Genomic DNA, 22,354 nt, shown 5'->3' on the forward strand with positions numbered 1-22,354 from the left:
ATGCTTTAAAAATTCAGAGAATAAATTGCTCAATTAAATTCTAAAGAGATTATTAACACATTACTTTGCACATCAAATTTTTTGAGAATATGTTCAATGACGGGAAAAATAACAATACTTCGGTACATGTTTTAGGAAATAAATGTCATATAACCACTTTTTTGTTGTCATTTATTATTTGTTTCTCAAACAAAGAAAATAAAACATAATAAACTGGATAAGATAATCAGGTAGATTTTCTTATTCTATATTTCATCTGTTTGTATTTGGACCTCACACAAATCTTACCTTTGTGAAAACACATCACGGTATGGACTTCCATGCTGCAGTGCAATTCCGTAGCCCCGATCAGCAACTGTGTTCCCAACGGTGTAAAAGGAACAGTCTGGGTCATTGATAGCCACATACTCCAATACAGCTGCATCCCATACAAAAGCATAATTTCCATATTTTACCTGAAAAAATATGGAGAACAAAAAAACAGAAATTGGTCATTAGGTAGAAATATTAAGTTATATAGACAGGGTAACAAATTGCATTAGTATATATTTAATTATGCAAAAAATAATAGGACCTATATTTCTAAGCACTTATTCTGAATGAGAATTTGGCTTTTGGTTAATTTATAGGTCTGTTCTCCTGGACACTTCATGAAATTAGAATGTTAACTGTCTTTTCAGGCAAAACTGCTTTCTAATAAAATGATCCCTGTGTAGTAAATGTCACCTGGACTGGGAGAAAAATAAAGACATGAAAGAAAGCCATGTTTTTTAGCTTCTCTAAATATAATAATTCTTATAATTGGGCCTGTTTATGTCTTTTAGTGGTTATCTTTCTGTTTCTCAGAAATCACTCATACCCTCAGTTGCAAATTTATAAAAAATAAAAAGCAATCTTAATTAAGTTTATTTATAAAATTATTAATAGGTTAATATATTAACCTAATATATAAGAACAAACATAGGGAGGCTGCCAAAATGAGGAGACAAAGAAACATGGCCCAGATGAAATGATAGACCTAAACTCCAGAAAAAAGGAACTAAACTAAATGGAGATAAATAATCCATCAGATGCAGAGTTCAAAATACTGGTTATAAGGATGCTCAATGACCTTAGTGAGGATCTCATCAGCATAACAAATATCTAGTCAGAAACAAAGAATAAACTAACTGAAATGACAATTTACAGGGAAACAACAGTACAGCAGGTGGTGAGAATCACATCTGTGATTTGGAACATAAGGAGGCAAAAAACAACAAACAAGACAACGAAAAGAAAAAATAATCCCCCCCCCCAAAAAAAAAACATGGATAGTGTAAGCAGAACTTCAAGTGTTCTAAGATCAGAATCATAGGGGTGCCAGAAGGAGAAGGGAAAGAGTAAGAAATTGGTTATCTATTTGAAAAAATAATAAAGAAAACTTTCCTAATTTGGTGAAGGAAATAGACATGCAAGTCCATGAAGCACAGAGAGTACCAAACAAGGTGGGTGCAAAGAGGCCCACTCCAAGACACATCATAATTAAAATGCTGAAGGTTAAAGATAAAGAGTGGGACTTCCGCCAAGATGGAGGCATAGGTGGAAACACTGTGCCTTCTCTCACAACCAAGTTTGAATACAACAAAGGTTTGGAGAACAAAGACACAGCCAAAGGACAGAAAATTGAATTATACGGAAGTCCGACTACATCTAACCATTCAACGGGTAGGTAAGAGGGGTGGAGCCAGCAGCGAGCAGGGTCGGGCAGGAAAGATCCCCCAACCTAGGCGTGCAGGCAGCCCAGACCCAGTCAGGGTGTGGGGCAGACTGACCGAGGTCGCACATTCACACACGTGAGATGAACCACGCAGGCCCCAGGGGGCAAGGGCTGACGGCGGTGGCACACTCAGGTGCAGTGGGACAAAACACATGGGCCCTGTGACGGTGGCAGTTGCGGCACTGGTGGGGCCACGGCGGAAGGAGGCAGATGGGACGCCATTATTCCTCGTTGACCCTGCCCCCACATACAACGTCACAACCCAGCGACTTAGTTGCCCTGCTCTAGTGAACACCTTAGGGCTCCGATCCTGCTACAGAACAGGCAGGAACAGCCCAAAAGATGGTGCAAGAAGATCTCAAAGTCCCAGAGCCGATAACTCTCAGCGACCGAGAAATTGCCAGCCTCTCAGAAGCACAACTGAAGACACTGTTTATCAGGATGCTAACAGAACTGGTTGATTATAGCCACAAAGTAGAGGAACATATGAAGGCTAAACTAATTGAAATGAAGGGAGATGTCCAGGAAACCAATAGCGATGGAAAGGAAACTGGGACTCAAATCAATGGAATGGACCAGAAGGAAGAACAAAACATCCAACCAGAAAGGAATGAAGAAATGAGAATTCAAAAAAATGAGGAGAGGCTTAGGAACCTCCAGGACATCTTTAAACGTTCCAACATCCGGATTATAGGGGTACCAGAAGGGGGAAAGAAACAGCCACGAGTGGAAAACTTATTTGAACAAATAATAAAGGAGAACTTCCCCAGTCTGGCAAAGGAAATAGACTTCCAGGAAATCCAGGAAGCTCAGAGAGTCCCAAAGAAGTTGGACCCAAGAAGGAACACACCAAGGCACATCATAATTACATTAGCCAAGACTAAAATGAAGGAGAGAATCCTAGAAGCAGCAAGGGATAAGGGGACAGTCACCTACAAAGGAGTACCCATCAGACTGTCAGCGGATTTCTCAAAAGAGACCTTACAGGCAAGAAGGGGCTGGAAAGAAGTATTCCAAGTCATGAAATCCAAAGACCTACAGCCAAGATTGCTTTATCCAGCAAAACTTTCATTTAGAATGGAAGGACAGATAAAGTGCTTCTCAGATAAGGTCAAGTTCAAGGAGTTCATCATCACCAAGCCCTTATTATATGAAATGCTAAAGGGACTTATATAAGAAAAAGAAGATGAAAAATATGAACAGTGAAAGGACAGCAAACTCACAATTATTAACAACCACACCTAAAACAAAAGCAAACTTAGAGGACAGCTAGATCAGGAATGGAACCATAGAAATGAAGAACACATGGAGGGTTAGCAACAGGGGAGTGGGAGGAGGAGAAGGGGGGAGAAGGCACAGAAAATAGCATAGAAGGTAGGTAGAAAATAGATAGGGGGAGGGCAAGAATAGTGGGGGAAATATAGAATATAAAGAACTTGAGACACGTGGTTATAAACTAAGGCGGGGAGAATGGTGGGAGAAGGAGTGTGCGGGTGGAGGGGAATGAAGGGGGGGGAATAGAACCACTGTAATGGTATAATCAATAAAATATATTTAAAAAAAAAGATAAAGAGTGAACCTTAAAAGCAGCAAGAGAAAAGTGTTTAGTTACCTACAGGGTAGTTCACATAAGACTGTCAGCTGATTTCTCAAAATAATCTTTGCAGGCTACTAGGAATTGTCAAGAAATACTTGAAGCCATGAAAAGCATGGACCTCTGCCAAGATTTCTCTACCCAGCAAAGCTATTATTTAGAATCAAAGGGCAGGTAAGAGCTTCCCACACAAGAAAAAAAAAAAAAACTGAAGGAGTTCATCGTTACCAAACCATTGTTATATGAAATGTTAAAGAGACTTATTTAAGAAAAAAAGATAAAAACTATGAACAATAGAAAAGCAATGAATACATATCTTTCAACAACTAAGTCCTAAAAATGAACTAAGCAAACAAAAAGAACAGAGATATGATGGGAGTGATTTAATGATTGCCAGGTGGGAGGGTGGTAGCAGTGTAATGGGTAAAGAGGTGAGGGGATTAAGTACAAATAGGTAGTTACACAATAGCCACAGGGATGTAAAGCACAGTATTGGAAATGGAGTAGCCAAAGAACTCATACCTGTGACCCAGGGACATGAACAATGCTGTGGGGATGGCCTGACAGAGTGGTGGGTGCTGGGTGGAGTGGGGCAAGCAGGAAAAATTAGGAAAACTGTAATAGCATAATCAATAATTAAAAAAACCCTATTCAATCTAATAAGTGAATTTGGCAAAATAGCAGTATACAAAGTCAATGTTCAAAAATCAATGGCATTTTTGTACACCAACAACAACATAACAGAAAGAAACTAGGAAAATAGTCCTGTCTACTATAGCAGCAAGAAAAATAAAGTACCTAGGAATAAACCTAACCAAAGAGGTAAAAGACCCATACTTGGAAAACTATAGAAAACTGATGAAAGAAATTAAGGAAGATACAAATAAATGGAAGTTAATACCATGTTTGCAGATTGGAAGATTTAACATAATTAAAAACGTCCATATTACCCAAAGCAATCTGTAGATTCAATGCAATTCCTATTAAAATACCAATGACATATTTCACAGATCTAGAACAAATATTTCAAAAATTTATATGGAACCAAAAAAGAAGACTCTGAATAGCCTCAGCAATCTTAAGAAAGAACTAAGTAGGAGGGATACAAATACCCAATATCAAACTATACTACAAGTCCACTGTAATCAAAACAGTCTGATACTGGCATAAGAACAGACACATAGATGAATGGAACAGAATAGAGAATTGAGAAATAAACCCAAGTCTCTACATTCAATTAATATTTGCCAAAAGGACATAAACACACAGTAGAATAAAGATAGCCTCTTAAATAAGTGGTATTGGGAGAACTGAACTGGTATATGCAAAAACATGAAGCTAGACCACCTACTTACACCATATACCAGAATAAACTTGAAATGGATAAAAGACTTAAATATAGATTGTGACACTATAAAAGTCCTAGAGAAAAACATAAGCAGGAAAATTTCAGATATCCTTTGTAGCAGTGTTTTTACTAATATATCTCCTACTGCAAGGGAAATAAGGGAAAATTTAAACGAATGGGACTACATCAAACTAAAAAGCTTCTGCATGGCTAAAGAAATCACCATCAAAATGAAAAGGGATCCAACTGTGTGGGAGGACATATTTGCCAGATACTTTAGACAAGTGTTTGAGCTCCAAAAAATATAAAGAACTCTTAAGACTCAATATCAGGATGAAGAACAATCCAATTAAAAAATGGGCAAAGGACTTGAACAGACAGTCCTCTGAGGAAGACATACAGAGGATCTAGAGACATATGAAAGGATGCTGAACATCATTTGCCATCAGCAAGATGCCAATTAAAGCCACATTGAGATATCACATCACACCTGTCAGAATAGTCATCATAAACAAATCACCAAACAGCAAGGGCTGGCAAGGATGCAGAGAAAAGGGAACCCTAGTGCACTGTTGGTGGGAATGAAGACTGGTGCAGCCACTGTGGAAACCAGTATGGAATTTCTTTACAAAACTAAAAAAAGAAATAACTTTTGACTCAGTAACTCTACTGCTTGGAATACACCCTAAGAATCCCAAATCACCAAGTCAAAATAACTTATGTACCTGTATGTTCATAGCAGCTGTATTTACAATAGCCAAGTGCTGCAAACAGACTAAGTGCCCATCAGTCAAGGAGTGGATGAAAAAACTTGGGTACATTTTACAAACGGAATACTATGCAGCAGAAAGAAAAAAAGGAACTGCTGCTTTTTGAGACAGCATGGATGAAACTGGAGACTATTATGCTAAGTTAAATAAGCCAGGAGGTGGAAGACAAATACTATATGATCTCTCCTATAAGTGGAATCTAATGAAAAAATAAACTAAGGAACAAAACAGAACCACAGGCATGGAAACATGGTAAAGACGGAAATTGACCAGAGGGGAAGGAACGGATAAGAGTGAAAATAAGGGGAAGGTACCAGGCAACGAACTCGTATGAATGAACCATGAACATGGACAACAGTGTGGGAATTGACTGTGGTAGCAGGAGGTGAGATGGGTGGGGAAGGGCAAAGGGGAAAAAATTGGGACAACTACAATAGAATAACAAAAATGATTTCAATAAATCTATCTATGTAAATAGATATATAACACATCAAAATATAATAACTCGAATAAAAACATTATTTATACTAACTATAAGTACCTAGAAGTAAATTTAGTAATAAACAACTAGGGACTAAATAGGAAAATTTCAATACTTTACTGAATGAAGAAGATGAACTTGTTTTTAGGTAAGTTATATCGTATTTCTAAAAGAATAGAAGCACAATTGTAAAAGGAATGTCAGTTTTCCTCAGGTTATCTGATACTTCATGCAACCTAAATAAAATATCTAATATTTTGAAGTTTATTAACATCTTTAAGCCAAAGGAAACTGAGGAAAGAGCAAAGAAAAAATAATGATCAGAGGCTTAGAGTACCAAGTAGTGAAAATGTTATAAGGCTTAAAAATAAAACAGCATAGAACTTGTCTGCAAGTAGAAAATCTGTGGAATGGACAAAATTATCTATAAAACTGAAAAAAAGTATATAAATGTTACATGTAGACTATATTACAAAGATCCTAATTCAAATTAGTACAGCAAATATAAAATATTTTTTAAATTAGACTGAAACAGGTGATTATTTTCAAAAGACCAACATTAAAACCACTGTCAGATCATATACAAAGTAAATTCCCTTAGTGTAACAAATTCTTTTATTTCAAGATTTTATTTATTTATCTTTAGAGGGGAAGAAGAGAGGGAGAGAAACATCAGTGTATGGTTGCCTCTCGTGCATGCCCTGCTGGGAACTGGCCTGCAACCCAGGCATGTGCCCTGACTGGGAATCCAACTATGATCCTCTGGTTCACAGGCCCAGGCTCAATCCACTGAGCTACACCAGCCAGGGCTTAGCGTGTAACAAATTCTTTATAATAAAAAAGAACCCAAGGTTTAAAAAACCCATTAAACTAGAAAAACAAACAGAACTGTATTTTTCTGATACTGAAAAAAAAAGTGAGACATCTAAACATAAAAGTTAAGAAAAAAATGTAAATAAATGTTTGATATATCCACTGCCTTTTAAAATACGTATTTCTTAGACCAAGCTAACATCAGATAATCAATAAAACATTTTGCAAGAAATACGTTCTAAACACTTTAGAGAAGTTTTCTGTGATCAGTGGTTACTTAACATCTCTTCTTGGAGGCAAACTCCAAACCTTGAGACACTGAATCAGGCCTGCAAACCAAAGAGTCGCTGGTTCGATTCCCAGTCAGGGCACATTCCTGGGTTGCAGGCCAGGTCCCCAGTAGGGGACCAGTAGGGAGTATGTGAGAGGCAACCACACATAGGTGTTTCTTTCCATCTCTTTCTCCTTCCAAAGCTTTCCCTCTCTAAAAATTAAAAAATCTTTAAAAAATAAGAAACAGATAAATTCATTTTTTTTTCCTGAAGAAACCATTTCATGCAACTGCTCACAGAAAGTCTACTGTACACCAGAGACTATGCTAGGTGCTAGGGGTTAGCGCTTTTCAAAACGTGATGCTAATTTCAATACCATTCGAATTATCAGCAGAGTCTTCTGTTAAAAATGTAAACTCTAGATATTGTGCAAATTTACTGGATTGAAATAGTAGTAATTATATTAGTAATTTTGATATAATTATAAAAACTGACAGATTCTTGGAGTGTTGGTATGGGAGAGGGGAAAATACTATATTTGTAGGTTTCTTCTACACTTGTTACTTATATCCACCGTGTTATCCCTCAGTCATTCCCCCACTTCTTTGAACATTTGCAGTAATTGTCGCAGAGAAGAAAAAATAATCTTCTCTTTACCTTTCTGAGTTCTTAGCTAAGACTTCCATAACAAAAGGAAAATGGAAGCTTATCAACAGGTAAACCTCATATGGAGATAAGTCAGATAAAAATAAGCAACTCCAGTGGCTTACCATTCAGTATCAAATACCATCTAAATAGAGAAGTGGGAGAAGAGGCCTCTTATAAGGGAGAGTGAAAGATTTTTAGGAAAAATGAATGGCTGTTAGAAGAATGGGTGGGAAGTATGATAGTTTGCACCAAAGCGTGTCAGGGTGCAGTGTTGACTTCTGGTTTCTTCTCCTTTGATGACAGTCCTTATTCCTTGGTTGAGGAAACTCCTGGGGAGGAAGTTTATGACAACTGGGTTTCTTTTATCTGTAAGCAAATACAGGGAGTTCAGACAAAGCCTCTTCTGCTTGCTCTTTTTCAAGTGCTTTACAGCTCAAGTTAGTCAATATGCCAGAGTTAAATATTTTGTGGTGGCACATTCTGTTACCATTGATCACCAATGTTCACATCAGTTTTTAGCTAGCTGGGTGTAAAACCTACAGTAACAGAGAAAGCAGTGACCTTGAAGCTTCCTCTAACAACATACTTTGATTTCTGCTGTTTTCTTCTGTTTCAAACAGCCACTCAGGTCTCTTGGATCCCCTTGCAGCATCTTTACAGCCCTCAAGGGATTTTCCCTTATTGGGAACATATTGCTTTCCTGTTAGAAAAGTGTTCTAACATTGTTGTTACTGCTTTGTGAACTATAGAGCTCTATTTAAATGTACAGTAACATTATCATTGCCATTATATACATGTTTCTAGTAATTCTAATATTACAAAGCAGTGTGAATGCATTTTTAAACAAACCATTAGAACATTGTGATTATAGCCTGTAGCAATCCCAATAAAATATTGCACGGTAACCTAAGCTATTTTAGCTTTTAAAAACATCCCTGGCCTTTTTCATCTACTAAAACATATAATCACTGTCCTTTGGATGGTTTTTAACATTAAAATTATCTAAAAATAACTCATCAACAAAGCCTAAAGTCACTTTTCAACAGAATACATAATTGAAGATTTGGCACAGAAAATTTTCAGTCCTCGGTGATGAATATTAAACATTGTCAACCAGTTTTTGCTTTTGAATAAGCAACTGAGTTGTGGGCCATTGGTCAGTGCATTCCATGACAGCAGAGTCTCCATACCAGGTTGAACAGAGGGCAAAAGTGGATCTGGGAGCTCCGTGCCAGCATATTCTAGGCCTGGTGTATGAGGAAGGGAAAAGAATCCAAAGTGACACCTACCTCCAATATTATCAATCTCTGGTCCCCAAAGGAGAGATACCAGAATGTTGTGATAATTGATGGACCATGATAGCTACCAATGCTCAACACCTGTGTCCTCATAATAGTGCTGAGATGACAATAGGCTGTGATAAATTTCTCACTGCTGAGGTAATGCCAGGAGCAAAGTTTTGTTCCATTTCTACCATAATCTTTCTCTGATATTCACCTAACAATCATTATGTATTAATTTAAAATCCTGAAAATGAGTAAAACATTGGCCCCAACCCTCAAGTTGTCTACAGCTTAGTAGTGGAGCAAAGTCAAGCACTTATTGCTGTAATACAAAGCATATTATATAGGTACCATAAAAGAAGCTTAAAGTATTAAATTGGTTAAAAGAAAGGAAACAATTTTCATTGAAGAAAATCAGGACAGCTGGATTCAATATTCTGAAGCAACTGAAATAGTTGTACATGAAAACTCCAAATAGTTAAACTCCTTATCATTAGTGCCTAACTGATTAAACACAGATACCCCTTGGAGACCATTTCTTGTTCATGCACACTCTTTTAACCTTTTAGTTTTCTGCAATTTTCCATCTGTCAGTTGAAGAACTGCAAACATTCCATGTTATTTTCTCAAATATTTGCAATTCTTGTCAAGTGAACTGAAGGATGGGAAAATGTATTTTCAGAATCTGAACCTGTGCTCCTCACCATGTTATGGATTATGGCTTGTTTCTATGCTGTAGAGTCTTGTTGTCCTGTGTGCCCCTGCTCCAACACCTCTATCATGACTTAATGCTGAAGGGACTTTTCTTTACAAGTCATTAAGCAGCAGTCTCCTACCATAACTGCAGAAGCCAAGGTTGCACCCAAATAGAATTTCACTACTTCCATCACTACCTGTTATCCCAGTGTCTTTGGTTTTAATTAGGAAACCATATCCTTTCTCATACAAATCTTTAATTTAGCAAATTCCTTTAAAGCTCACTTCAAAATCTTTAGCTATGAAAAGACATCAGTGGTGATCCTTTTTTATTAACAAAATTGATTGGGAACTATTTTGGAAATATGACATTTAAACTAAAGAATAAGATAAGATTACCTCTTAGGAAGGGAAATCCTCACTCCGTCCCCCATTTCTTCCTCATAATAATAAATAATATTTATAAAACATTTTTCACTCTTAAAAATGCCTTTTACCCATAAACTTATTTGTTCTTCACAACACTGTCAAGAAGCTAATGTTATGATACCTAATTCATAGTAATGGAACTTGATGAAGAATTATACCAATAATGCTCTGATGAGTATGACTCAGTTGGTTGTGCATCATTCAGTAAAAGTAAAAGTTATTGGTTTGATTCCTGGTCAGAGCACACACCTGGGTTGTGGGTTTGGCGCCCAGTCAGGCCACATACAAGAAGCAACTAATCTATGTTCCTCTCTCATATTGAGGTTTCCCTTCCTGTCTTTCTCCCTCCCTTTCTTTCTCTCTAAAACAAATAACAAACAAACAAACAAATAAATAAATATATTTAAAACTTGTACCAATTATTAGTGGTAGATTTGAAGTTTGAGCTCAAGGCTATTTTTTATGCTTTTCCCCCACTGTATTAAAAATACATTTCTGGGACATATTTGCCATAGGAATGCAAAAATGTTTGAAATATGGTAATCTTTGTCTTCAAACCATAGCCTATTTTGAGAAATATTTATGTAAATAAAAATGATGAAGTATTGTATGTGGCAAGAGCCATGATATAAATGCAAACTCCTTAATGCTTTGTGATCACACTATTAAAATAAAGAGTTGAGCTTTTAAAAAACAGGTTGCTTATATGTCAAAATCATTGGAATGAGTGAATATCTGGTTTACATAATTCTGGACCCCTGAAGCCTGTTGATCTTGTGACCGTTGCTATCTAAGTATTTCTGATTTTCAGGATTAAGACCAAAACAGAGATTTTTCATACTGGAATAAAAGTTGCTGGATGGAGACTTTTATGTTTTCTCATCAGACAAGATTAAGAGAACAATGTGGGAGAATAAAAGTCTAACCTTGCACTCTTAGCTGCTAAATTTTTTACTATTTACTAATGGCCACTGGGGGATACAGTGACCGTGAATTATGGGTACAAGAAATTGGATTAACCCGGAGTACATCTATAGGGGCCCTCATAATTTATTGGCTACATAAGTCTTTAGGATGGAAATGCCTTTAATATTTATAACATATAGTTCTAGGTGGTGGACTCTCCCACTTTGGGCAAAGTAATAATTTAGCATCATTCATCAATTCTTCTAAATTTAGCCAGCACAATAAATTATGCTCAACTCCAAATTGTGTGTTTAAGACTGTCTTTTAAAATATATGTGGTTTTGTTTATTGCTGTTTTAATTGTTGGCTTTCCATATTTCATCTTGTATTATTTTGAAATGTGAATTTGTGCTCCAGAATAGGCATCACAGTACACAATTTTTCACAAGGAAGATATGAATGTGTTTAAAATAAATATCAGCTTATTTATAAAATATCTTTTTAACTTAGAAAAATAGGAGTGTGTCTACCCCTATATCTTTTGCTTCTCTTTTTTTGAGACGATTGGAATACGGTTTTTTTGTTTGTTTGTTTTTGAAAGCACTCTGGGAATGTGAAAAATGAACACTGCTTTCTTCTCCTCTACTGAAAATGTTATCTTCAAACAACTGACTCTTAGGGTCTAAAAGATAGTCATTAATAAGGCTGGGAGTTCTGTACAATTATGTGTGGAAAAGAACTGGTAATTCTCTCCTTCAGGTTGGATGAGTGCCTGAGAAGGCAAGTGGGACCTCTAAGGGAAGGCAATGGAGAAATTAAATTTGGAGGAATACGTGATTTGTAGAAATCTGTGGACCTCAAGTCCTCCTCTCCTCTTTCTTTATACTTGTCCCTATAAATATGTCTATTCCGTTGCCTTTAAATTGGCCAAAAAAGGAGATGAATAGGTGGGCAGAGATCTCCCAGGTCTGAGTAGGGGAAAAACCAGAAGACTAGAGATCCCACAGTTTCTTCCAGGGGGGTTGGAAGAGGTATTTGTGAATCCCTTTCTTCTGTACTACTAAACCACAAGGACAGAAGACATTTTCTTTTCTTTTTTTTCCTTCAATTTTTTTATTTAATTATTTTTCAAGTACAGTTTTCTGTCTATTACTCCCATCCCATCCCACCATTATTACTCCCACCCCCCATCCTCCCCCCTCCCTCCCATTTCCACCCTTCTCAGTTGTTGTCCATGTATCCTTTATATAGGTTCCTCTAAATCCCTCCCTTATTTCCCCTGAAATTCTCTCCCCTCTCCCCTCTGGTCACTGTCAGCCTGTTCTCTATTTCAGTGTCTTTGGTTATATTTTGCTTGCTTTTTTGTTTTGTTGTTTAGCTTCCTGTTAGAGGTGAGATCATATGGTATTTGTCCTTCAACACCTGGCTTATTTCACTCAGCATAATGCTTTCTAGTTCCATCCATGTTGTTGCAAAAGGTAGGAACTCCTTCTTTCTTTCTGTAGCATAAAATTCCATTGTGTATATGTACCATAGTTTTTTGATCCATTCATTTACTGACGGGCACCTAGGTTGCTTCCAACTCTTGGCTATTGTAAATTGTGCTGCTATGAACATTGGGGTGCATAGGTTCTTTGGGATTGGTGTTTTAGGGTTCTTAGGATACAATCCCAGCAGTGGAATTGCTGGATCAAAAGGCAAGTCCAATTTTAGTTTTCTGAGAAAATTCCATACCGTTTCCCATAATGGTTGTACCAGTCTGCAATCCCACCAACAGTGGACCAGATTAGCAAGACTGTCAATCCCTAGCGTAATCTGAAAATCAAGCTTGAGTCCCCATATGCTGACAAAGAAAAATAACAACCCATACAGTGAGTGCTGCACTCAGAAACAGAAAGATGAATCAGACCAAGCAGAACACATCTCGGGAAAATAACACTGTGGTGAGAGTAAGATTCCAATTTTTAAAAGAAAAATAAACAGAGCACCTAACCAGATTCAGCTGTGAGTCTAAACATGTCTGTGTGGCTCCAAACTAACAAACTAACCTCAATTTCTTGAACAAAAAATTGAACAGATTAATTGAAGGAGAAAATGCTCATAAATGTCCTGCAGGGTAAATGAAGAAAGAGGCTGACCACTGTCCCAGTTGGCCTGGGATGCCCAGTGGTAACACTGAAAGCCCTATGTCAAGGGAAACCTTCCTAGGAGGGAAAAAGTCCAGGTTTTGGTTATGGGTACAGAAGGTCAGGAGGCAGTGCAGAATCAATGGAGCAGCTTAAAAAAATAGGGGCTGAAAGCGACTATTTTTGTAGCAGAGAAATACCACATAGATTATCTGCCTTCTGCAGTGGCTGTCACAGTTTTTTTCCCCCAGAATGCTTATGTTGGCAATTGTGACTTGCTATTGACAATAATGAAATATCCATTGTTCTGTGCCAAGATTTTAGTGTGCAAACCAAGTGCATTCTAATCATGAATATTGACAGTCCTTTTCATGTAGTTTGACTGTTAGTCTTGGTACTAATTTAGCACCAAGCTGATATTAATTTAATCTCAACATTGTTAATACTGTGATCACTTTTTTCCCTAAGAGTTCAGATGACGACAATGAGAATGATTATAACATTAATACCAGCATTACCCAGATAGCAACAAAAAAGGGCTAAATGACTATACTACCTTATTGTAATAGAAGGGCACAAATAAACAAAACAGCATGCTGCATAAGATGTAGAGAAGAATTTGGGAGATCCAAGATGGCATAGGAGTAAGTGGAAGCTACATTAACCTCCTCCAAGGACAAATCTGTAATTACAACTAAATTGTATAGAAATCACCCTGAATAACTAACTGAACGCTAGCTGGAGAGAAGCCTTATAATCACAGACAGAAGAAAGCAATTCACCACAGTGAGACTGGCAGTAACTGAGGGAGGAGTGAGGGGTATGGTTAGGCTCCCATGGGAAGCAGCTGAAGACCCAGAGGGAAATTTCAGCAGATAGGAGGTTTCCCCTGAGAAGTGTGGGGTCTAAAACCCAAGCTGGGCTCTGAAGCCTACAGCACCAGACCCAGAAAGGAACTCAGATAATATCCACCTGTGAAAAGCAGCAGGGTTTCTGTCTGCCAGGGAGAGATGGCTGGAGACACAGAGAGCCTCTTAAAGGGTCAATGCACAAAATATTCTTCGCAGCCACTTATCCTGGGCTCCAGCAAAGGGAGGGCAGAGTGGACTAGAGATTCTTGAGGAGAGTTTGGGGTTGATGGCTCTGAGGAGAGAAGTGTAGGAACAGCAGCCAGGATCCCTATGCTGAGTTATTCCTCATACTTCAGAAGCCATCTTTCTCAGGCAGAACACTCCCCTCTAAGTGGCATCAACCTGAGGGGAGGCAATAGCCCTGCCCACAGAAATTACTCTTCCCCATGACGTGGAACTTAAGCTGGGCTGCTGATGACAGCTTAAGTCTATATTACTGATTAGTTTAACTATGAAGCCAGGAAATACAAAGAAGCAGCCAAAATAGGAAGACAAAGAAACAGAATCCAAATGAAACAACAAGAGAATCCTCCAGAAGAACTAAATTTAATGAAGGTAAGCAATTTACCAGTTAGAGAATTTAGAGGAATGATTATAAGCATACTCAAAAGCATGAATAAAACCATAGAAACTATAAAAAGGACCAATCGGAAATAAAGAATGTATACCCTGGCTGGTGTGGCTCAGTGGATTGAGTGCTGGCCTGATAGCCAAAGCGTCATCAGTTCAATTCCCAGTCAGGGCACATGACTAGGTTGGAGACCAGGTCCCCATTGCGGGGCTCAGGAAAGGCAACCATGCATTGATGTTTCTCTCTCTCTCTTCCTCCCTTCTCTTCTCTAAAGAAATAAATACAATTTTTTAAAAAAGAAATAAAGAATGCAATATCTGAAATAATAGTACACTGGAAAGAATGAAAAGTAGGTTAGAGGAAGCAGATGATTGAATCAGAGATTTGGAAGACAAGGTAGAACAAAATACACCAGGAGAACAGAAAAAAATAAAAATAAATTTAAAAAATGAGGAGAGTTTAAGAAACATTCCAGACAACATGGAGCATATTAACAGCTGCATCATGGAAATATCAGAAGGAAAAAAGAATGAGCAAGGGATTGAGGACATACTTGAAGAAAAAATCATCAAAAATTTCCCTAATCTGGTGAAGGAAAAAGACACACAAGTCCAGGAAATTCAGAGAGCCCCAAACATATTGGACACAAAGAGGCTTACACTGAGACACATTAAAATTAAAATGACAAGGCTTAAGACAAGGAGAGAATCCTAAAAGCCACAAGAGAAAAACAGAGTTACCTACAAGAGCATATCAAATGGACAATCACCAGATTTCTCAACAAAAACATTTCAGACCAGAAAGCAATGGCATGAAATATTCAAGGTGATGAAAAGTGAGGACATACAACCAAGGCAACTTTACCCAGCAATGCTATTATTTAAAATCCAAGAAGAAATAAGGAATTTCTCAGACAAGAAAAAGCTAAAGGAGTTTGTGAACACAAAACCATTATTGCAGCAAATGTTAAAGGGCTTGCTTTAAGAGGAGGAAGAAGAAAAAGATAAAGAAAAAAAAGGAGAGGAAAATAGTCTAACAATAAAATGGCACTAAATACACATTCACCTTAAATGTAAATGGCTTAAATGCTTCAACCAAAAGACACAGGGCAGCTAAATGGATAAGAAAACAACACCCATAAATATGCTGCCTCCAAGAGACCCATGTCAGATTGAAAGATACACAGATTAAAAGTAAAGGGATGAAAAAAGATATTCCATGCAAATGAATTTTTTTTTTATAAAGCTGGAGTCACAGTACTTATATCTGACAAAATAGACTTTAAAACCAAGGCTATAGTAAGAGAGAATGAAGGATACTACATAATGACAAAAGGAACAATCCAACAACCCTAGCAAACATTTATGTACCCAACATAGGAGCACCTAAATATAAAGCAAATCTTGATGGACATAAAGGGAGATATCAAGAGAAATACAGTCATAGTTGGGGATGAAATCAAATCCCATAGACTTCAATTAATATGTCTTCGAGGCAAAAAAATCAACAAAGAGACAATAGCCTTAAATGGTACCATAGAGTCAAATGAATTTAATTGATATCTTCAGAGCATTTAACCCCCAAACAGAAGAATACACATACTTTTCAAGTGCATGTGGAAAGTGCATTATGTACACATTAGGATACAAAAAATGTCTCAGTAAATTTAAGAAGGTTGAAATTACATCAAGCATCTTCTCTAACCACAATGCTGTGAAGCTAGAAACTAATCACAAGTACACTGAAAAGCACACAAAAACATAGAAGCTAAATTACATACTATTAAAAAATGAATGGGTCAACAATTAGAACAGAAAGAAATAAAAAATACCTTGAAACAAATGAAAATGGGGATACAACAACCCAAAATCTGTGGGACACTGGGAAAGCAATGTTAAGAGGGAAATTCATAGCATTTCAGGCCTATATCAAAAAACAAGGAAAAGCTCAAATACATAATCTAACTTCATACTTAAACAAGTATGAAGAAAGAACTTGAAAAAGAACAACAAGCCCAAAGTGCAGAGAAGAAAGCAAATAATAAAGATCAGAGCAGAAATAAACAAATAGAGTCTAAAATAAATAATACAAAAGATCAGTGAACCACAAGGCTGGTTCTTTGAAAAGATAAGATTGACAAACCTTTAATCATACTCATCAAAAAAAAAAAAAGAGAGAGAGAGAGAAAGGACTCAAATACATAAAATCAGAAATGAAGGAGGAGAAATAACAACTGACACCAAAGAAATATAAAGGGTTGTAAGAAAATATTATGAACAACTATATGCCAACAAACTGGACAACTTGGTGAAATTAAATTTATAGAAATAGACAGTCTTCCAAAACTATATCAGAAAGAATTAGAGAATCTGAATAAACAGATTACACCTAGTAAAATTGAAGCAGTAATAAAAAAACTCCCAACAAATAAAAGGCCTGGGCCAGATGGCTTCATGGGTGAATGTTACCAAATATTATAGGAAGAACTAAGACATCTCCTTCTGAAATTATTTCATAAAATTCAAGAGGAGGGAAGACCCCAAACTTATTTTATTAGGCCAGCATTATCCTTATTCCAAAGCAGGTAAAGACACTACAAAGAGAAAATTATAGGCCAATATCCCCGATGAACATAAACACTAAAATCCTCAAAAATATTAGCAAACTGAATGCAGCAATGCACAAAAAAGTCATACACCATGATCAAGTGGAATTTTTTCTGGGAATGCAAGGTTGGTAAAACATTCGTAAGTCAATAAATGTGATTCACCACATAAACAAAATGAAGGGTAAAAACCACATGATCTTATCAATAGATGCAGAAAAAGCATTTGATAAAATTCAGCCCCGATTTATAATAAAATCTTTCAGTGAAGTGGGAATAGAACTTACCTAAACATAATAAAGGGCATATATGACAAACCCATGGCTAGAATGATACTCAGTAGGCAAAAACTACTGAGATTCTCCTTAAGATCAGGAATATGACAGGGATGTCTACTTCCAACTCTATTATTCAACATAGCATTGGAAGTCATAGCCACAGCAATCAGAGAAGAAGAATAAATAAAAGGCACCCAAATTGTAAAGGAAGAAGTAAAACTGTCATTATTTGCAGATGAAATGATACTATACATAGGGAACCCCAAAGTTTTGACCAATAGACCATGAGAACTAATGAATGTATTGAGCAATGTAGCAGAATACAAAATTAATATCCTGAAATTAGTTGTATTTTTACATGTCAATAATAAACTAATAGAAAGGAAAATTAAGAAAACACTCCCATTCACAGTTGCTACAAAAAAAATTCCAAGGAATAAACAACCAAAAATATAAAAGATCTGTATTCAGAAATTATAAGACACTGAAGAAAGAAAAAGGAAAAAGGACTCATGAACATGGACAACACTATGGTGATTGCTCGGGGAAGGGCATAAAAGAGGACTAAATGTTAATGAAAAAATACAGGAAAGATAAAAAAATACACATCCATGGAAGCACATACCAAGTTCATGGATAGAAAGAATTAACACATTAAAATGTCCATAGTACCCAAAGCAATCTATAGATTCAATGCAATTCCTATTAAGATTCCAATTATGTATTTCACAGAACTAGAACAAACATTTCATTAATTTATGTGGAACCACAAAATGCCCTGCATAACAACAGTGATCCTGAGAAAGAACAAAGTTGGAGGAATCACACTGCTTCGTATTAAACTATACTAGAAAGCCATAGTAATCAAAACAGCATGAGGCTGGCATAAAAACAGACAAATAGATCAATGGAACAGAATCTCTATTCTTAGAGAGCCTTTTATACTCACAGTTTTATATTCAATAATATTTGCCAGAGAAAGCAAGCACATGCAATGGGCTAAAGATAGTTTATTCAAAAACTTGTATTGGGAAAATTGGACAGATATATGCAGAAAGATGAAACTAGAGCACTTTCTTATACCACATATGAGAATAAATTTAAAATGGATCAAAGACTTAAATGAAACCATGAAAATCAAAGAAGAAAACATAGGCAGCAAAATCTCAGACTTTGCTCATAGCAATATTTTAACAGATACATCACTCCGGGAGAGGGAAACAAATGAAAAAATCAACAAATGGGACTAAATCAAACTAAAAAGTTTTTGCACAACAAAAGAAGTCATCAATGAAGTAAAAAGACAAACTACAGAATGGGAGAATATATTTGCTGATATATCCGATAAGGAGGTAATACCCAAATTTTATAAAGAACTTACAAAACTCAGCACCCCCCCAAAACTCCCAAACCAACCCAATTAAAAAATGAGCAAAGGACCTGAAAAGGCACTTCTCCAAAGTAGAAATACAGATGGCCAACAGACATATGAAAAGATGCTCAATGTCATTAATGATCAGAGAAATACAAATTAAAACCACAATGAGTCATCATCTCATACCTCTCAGCATGGCTATTATCAATAAATCAACCAACAACAAGTGCTGGACAGGATGTGGAGAAAGGGGAGCCTTTTGCACTGTTGGTGGGAAGGCAGATTGCTGTGGCCACTGTGGAAAGCAGTGTGGATATATCTTGAAAAATTAAAAATGAATCTGCCTTTTGACTCTATGATCCCAGTTCCGGGGATATATTCAGAGGAACCCAAAACACTAATTTGAAAGAACATAAACATCCCTATATTCACTGCAGCATTATTTACAATTGCCAAGATATGAAAGCAGTCCAAGTGTCCATCAGTAGATGAGTGACAAAAACAACTATGGGACAGTTATACAATGGAATACTACTCAGACATAAAAGAAGAAGGAAATTTTACCCTCTGTGACAGTATGAATGGATTGGGAGAACATTATGCAAAGTGAAATAAGCCAGTCAGAGAAAGACAAATACCATGTGATTTCACTCACATGTGGAGTCTAATGATGAAACTGAACTAACAAGGAAGATGGCAATAGACTCTTAGAAGGAGAGCAGGATGACAGCTAGTGGAGGGGGAAGGGAGGGTGTGGAGGGATTGAGCAAAAGGAAAAAGAATTCATGGTCATTGACAACAGTGTGAGGATTGCCTGGGGGCAGGGTATATTAGGGGACTAAATAATATAGAGAAATACCATAAAGATTAAATTTTTTAAAAAGTATTTGAAATTATGTGTGGTGAAAAAGGTAATATGAAAGCTCACAAGATTTTAAATCAATCAGAAGTTTTTGTGTTTCCCAAAAGACAGCGATGCTCTGTTGAAAACAGCAGCTGTGGAATTAGTTTTGGCATATCACATGAACAAACATACTTTATTGTACTGTTCCCCTGATAGCTGTATGAAAATGATTACAGCTATTTTTCCTGATTCTGAGATATCAGATAAATTGTGCTGTGGAAAAACAAAAGGAGTAAATTTTGATAACAGATGAGTTGCATCTTTACAGTGTAGAGCTGATTCTGTCAGATTTCATGTTTCCTACAATCACGTCATATGTCATAATAGTGACCACACACACACAAAATGTGTGTGTGGTCACATTTTGTGACCACATTTTGTGTGTGTGTGGTCACTATTATGTATTGTGAGAGCTATGTATAGCTCTCATGTATTGGTGATTGTGGCAGGAGGAGGCTTCAGAGTGGAGGTGGTATGGAGTATATGGAGGATAAATGGTGATGGAAAAATAAAATAATGAATTAAAAATGTAGCTTTAAACTATGTTCTTGATTTCTCTGAAGATTTTAATAAAATTGCATAATAAAACATAAAATAAAAGTCTGCTGATATTCAAACACAAGACCTCTCTCTGAATATTCTGCAGATATGGCAACATAAATGTTGGCAAATTCCATATGGTGGGTGAACTTCTTATCAAAGAAAGTCAAATCTTATCTGCAAAATGTTCCACATACCTTATATAAAATGCAAAAATGTGACATGATTTGCTTTTAACTATGATAGTGACATATTCTTACAAGAGGGCTATTAATTTTTAAAATGTTAGATTGCCATAAAATTGCATTTTCTAATTGTGAGACAAGACGAATGTCTTCTAACTTGGAAATACATTCAGGATATAATGAAGAAAAAAGATTCGCAATAAAACAAAAAAAATGCTATTTTTTCAAACTTGTTTGTTGATTTTTGAAGAAACCATAGAGAGTACCTGGAAAAGGATGAACTGACTACACCCAACTTGTCAATTTTATGACAATAGTTTATAGTAAAAAGGTGACACATTTTTTGAATAACCACAAGAAAAGGATGGCAAACAAAAAGGTAGCCAAGTTAAACAAGAATTTTTCAATTCTTTGTAATCCAGCACTGATTTCACAAATTCAATTTACCTCTGTATACTTTAAAATCATTTTCCTAGAAAGAGAACTTTAACTTATGATGACAATTGCCTGTGCTTCTGAGTATCTAAAGCAATGGATATCTTAGCCATATTTAGCCTATATGTTGATTTTATTGATGCAAAGGTTATGATGAACAGAAAGCTGGTCTTTAAAAGCAAGCTTGTGGAATCAAAATATACCACCTTTCTTGAGAGCTTACATCTAATTCCTACAAGTTATAACACCCACTATTGCTTATAAGTAAACTCTGGAGTATTTCATGCCCAACCACTGTTGTTAAGAGCATTTTTAGCTTGAGGTCATCACATTGGAATGACATTCATAATCAGTGTAATGTGGACTTGACATGAGGAGAGCAAGCCAAAGTGAAATTTGTTTCAATATATTTTGTGTTATCACTGCATAAAAGAAAAGGAGAATGTGTTGCAGGTAATTGAGAGAAATATTATTAGAACTGGAAAGAGAAGTGAAATTATCCTACCATATTGTGAGACAGAAATGTGCCATTTATTTGTCACAATATAGTGAATAGCATTAATGTGTTTATATTCCCCTTTTAAAACATCTTATACTACTTCTGGGTAAGATGGAGGTGTAGGTGGAAACTCTGTACCTCCTCGCACAACCGATTTTAAAGACAACAAAGTTTTAGTAATGAAAACGCAGCCAAAACACAGAAAAATGAACTGTACGGAAGTTCGACAACAACGAACCATTCAGCCAGCCCGGTAAGAGGGGTAGAACCAGCAGCTGGCGGACTGGGGTTGCACAGGAAACATCAGCCAGACCAACCCAAGTGTGTGCAGGCTGCTCTTGGCAGATCCCAGGCACGGGGTGGCAACAGACGGACCCAGTGAGGGCGTAAGGCAGCTGGTTGACCGTGGCCACACATTCACATTCAGATAAAGCAGGCAAAGGAGCAAGCAGTGAGACAGACCATGCAGGCCCCAGTGGCTTTGAGTGGACCGCTATTGCCCCTCTCTGACCCCACCCACACATACAGAGTCACAACCCAGCGACCTGGGTTGCCGCACCCTAGTGAACACCTAAGGCTCCATCCCTTATATATAACAGGCACAAACAGACCAAAACATTATGACTCAAGAACAAGTCAAAGCCCCAGAGCCAATAATTTTAAGCAACCAAGAGATAGTCAACCTTTCAGATGCACAGTTCAAAACACTAGTGGTCAGGATGGTCAAAGAACTGGTAGATTTTAGTTACAAATTATAGGAACATATGAAGGCTAAATTGATTGAAATGAAGGGAAATGCACAGGAAACCAATAGTGATGGAAAGGAAATTGGGACTCAAATCAAGGGAGTGGACCAGAAGGAAGAAAAAAAATGACCAAGCAGGAAAGAATGAAGAAACAAGAATTCAAAAAAAATGAGGAGAGGCTTA

The 22,354-nt window shown here is 36.8% G+C and overlaps 1 protein-coding gene across 1 annotated transcript in view; it reads right to left on the reverse strand.

Moving 5' to 3' along the window:
* GRID2 (glutamate ionotropic receptor delta type subunit 2) overlaps positions 1–22,354 on the reverse strand; it is a 1,449,169-nt gene that overhangs the window by 137,485 nt on the left and 1,289,330 nt on the right. Inside the window, exon 14 of the mRNA XM_037046096.1 lies at positions 289–455. Coding sequence (XP_036901991.1) covers positions 289–455 — 167 coding nt within the window. The remainder of the gene's footprint in view (positions 1–288; positions 456–22,354) is intronic.

Source organism: Sturnira hondurensis, unplaced genomic scaffold, assembly GCF_014824575.4.
Source record: "Sturnira hondurensis isolate 20B ecotype Veracruz unplaced genomic scaffold, ASM1482457v3 Scaffold0004998, whole genome shotgun sequence".
Classification (NCBI taxonomy): Eukaryota; Metazoa; Chordata; class Mammalia; order Chiroptera; family Phyllostomidae; genus Sturnira; species Sturnira hondurensis.